The sequence below is a fragment of the Corvus brachyrhynchos genome, unplaced genomic scaffold (genome assembly GCF_000691975.1).
Source record: "Corvus brachyrhynchos isolate BGI_N302 unplaced genomic scaffold, ASM69197v1 scaffold94, whole genome shotgun sequence".
In the NCBI taxonomy this organism is placed as follows: Eukaryota; Metazoa; Chordata; class Aves; order Passeriformes; family Corvidae; genus Corvus; species Corvus brachyrhynchos.
The window spans coordinates 1,216,137-1,218,254 of NW_008238330.1; the positions used below are offsets into that span (position 1 = coordinate 1,216,137).

Sequence of the window (2,118 nt, forward strand, 5' to 3'; positions counted from 1 at the left end):
GGCTTCCCTGCAATCAGAACGTCTGAGTCAACAGGTTTTCAGGACTGGAAACTCTGAGTGTTGTCTTAATTGTTTATACTGCTGCAGCAAACTTTTAAACAAAAATGCTTGGAGTTCCTTTGCATACTTTGCCTACCATATGCTGTACCAAACAAAACAATGACATTCTTTTAAAACCGTCTTGGCAACAGGAAAAATGCTTTGGCTAGACAGCATCATAAAAAGTTGCTGTTAGTTAGATGATAGACTTATTGCAAGTAACTGCTATTGATGCATGCATTAACATACTCATGTACACTAACAGATATATATGCAGATATATATACATTGAATTAAGATGGGTTCTGGTCCTATTCATGTAGGAACAAGATAGCAAAGTACAACTTTAGAGCTGTTTCCTATAGGCAGTTGATGTGAGTCTTAAGACTTTACTTAGTAAATATACATATATTCTGAGCTCCTACTGCCTAAGAGTTAGGGGAAAAGAACTGTGAGAGAGTTCAAAATACACCCTACCAAGGTTGCATTTTTTGGCACAAGTGTTTTTAGGAGCAGAATCTTTTTTCCAGTATGCAGAAGTCTGCATTACAAATTGGATCAGCTACAGCAACTTGTCCAGTTCTATTGAAGTCATCTGACAGTCTCTGCAACTCTTTATTGCCGAAGATGCTGTGTTAAATTAAAAAAAAAAAAAAAAGACAAAAAAAAAAGAAGGAAAAAACCCAAAAAAAACCCCTCTCACTTCTAAAACTTAAAGCTGCTTCATCTGATTTTATAACTTCCGCTATAATTTTTACATGAAAGGGTTGTTTCTGAAGTAGTTTGCAGTTCACTTTCTGTCTTGATAACTCCCCAAAAGGCTACAGCCTTTTTTCTTTCACCATCAACTCTGCAATCCAGCCCTTAACTGCAAGTACTCTGGATTTGCAGGCACAGTTTGGAGGACCCTGCTGCAGCCTGACTTTATGTTCAAGATTGGTTGAGAGCTTCCTCCCTGTGTGACTGACTGTGCTTAGCAAGTGTAATCTGTAGCCAAGACTGTCAGAAAAATCAATTCCTTCAGAGTCCTACCCCCCCATCCCATTCCTCCTTCTCCCTTCCCCCAAGTCTCATCCTACAACCTTGCAGAAAACATTACTGCCGAGGAGAAGAAAATAAGTTAATTGCAGTTTTTGCACAAAGAATATTTTTCAGTTTGGGCACAAAAGATATTTTACAGTTTTGTTTTTCAAGCACTCACCTGATTCTGCAAAAGTGATGATTTCTGAGGTTTGCTCCACAACTTCATTCATTTCAGCTCTTCTTCCAACATCATCCTCTATTTCCACATAACCATCCTCTCCCACCTTTCCCACGTGGAGTTTTTTGATGGCATTTAAAAGTGCTGCCTTGGGCACTGGCTGGGTGATATTAGGTCTGTCCCTCAAGTGCAACATGTTCAGTATGTGCTTCTTTACTGCTTCCACCATCTCAGGCTGTGAGCTGGGCACATCCTTTGAGAGCGTGGCGAGGGCACATGATGGACAGTCAGTGACTGAACTGTGCCCCTCGGATCCTGGGGTTGGGGAACTCCTCACTATAATCCAGCAAAGCACCAACAGAAATCCTCTCTTCCAAAGCAAAGGCATCCTGGCAGCAAAAGTTGTTGTGATTCCCTTTTTAAAAGGCCCTGCTTTTCCTCCCCCTTCACGAACAGTTTTTTGGGGGCTGGTTTAGTTTGTTTGTTTGTTTGTTTTTCCTTCTCTTCAGCAAATTCTCTGGAACAAGAACCAAAAGTTTTCTGTGAAGTTTTGTTTGCAGGTTCCCTCTCTGAATGCAGTAAGTGCTGTAGATGTTTGTGGCTGTCAGGGAGAAGAGTTCTGACTCTGTCTCAGAGTAGGAGAGAGACACAGAGAGAGGGAGAGAGAGAGAGAGGACGGATTGGCCTAAAGTGAGTGAGTGAATGAGAGAGGGAGGGAGTTTTGTCTGTGAGTAAAGGCTATGATTAGGAAGGGGGAGGAACAGGCAGGCTGGCTTCCTTATGCTCATTGCTCCCCTAACACACACCTCTCTTCAAATATCACTACTCGTGGTTCCTTCCCTCCCCCCTTTCTAAAATATCTTCTCATTTCTGTAAAT

The 2,118-nt window shown here is 41.6% G+C and overlaps 1 protein-coding gene across 1 annotated transcript in view; it reads right to left on the reverse strand.

The window, feature by feature from the left end:
• INHBA (inhibin beta A subunit) overlaps positions 1-1,946 on the reverse strand; it is a 13,734-nt gene extending 11,788 nt beyond the window's left edge. The window contains exon 1 of the mRNA XM_017734629.1: positions 1,241-1,946. Within this exon, the coding sequence (XP_017590118.1) occupies positions 1,241-1,628 (388 nt within the window). The 5' untranslated portion in view covers positions 1,629-1,946. The remainder of the gene's footprint in view (positions 1-1,240) is intronic.
• Positions 1,947-2,118: the final 172 nt, after the last annotated feature.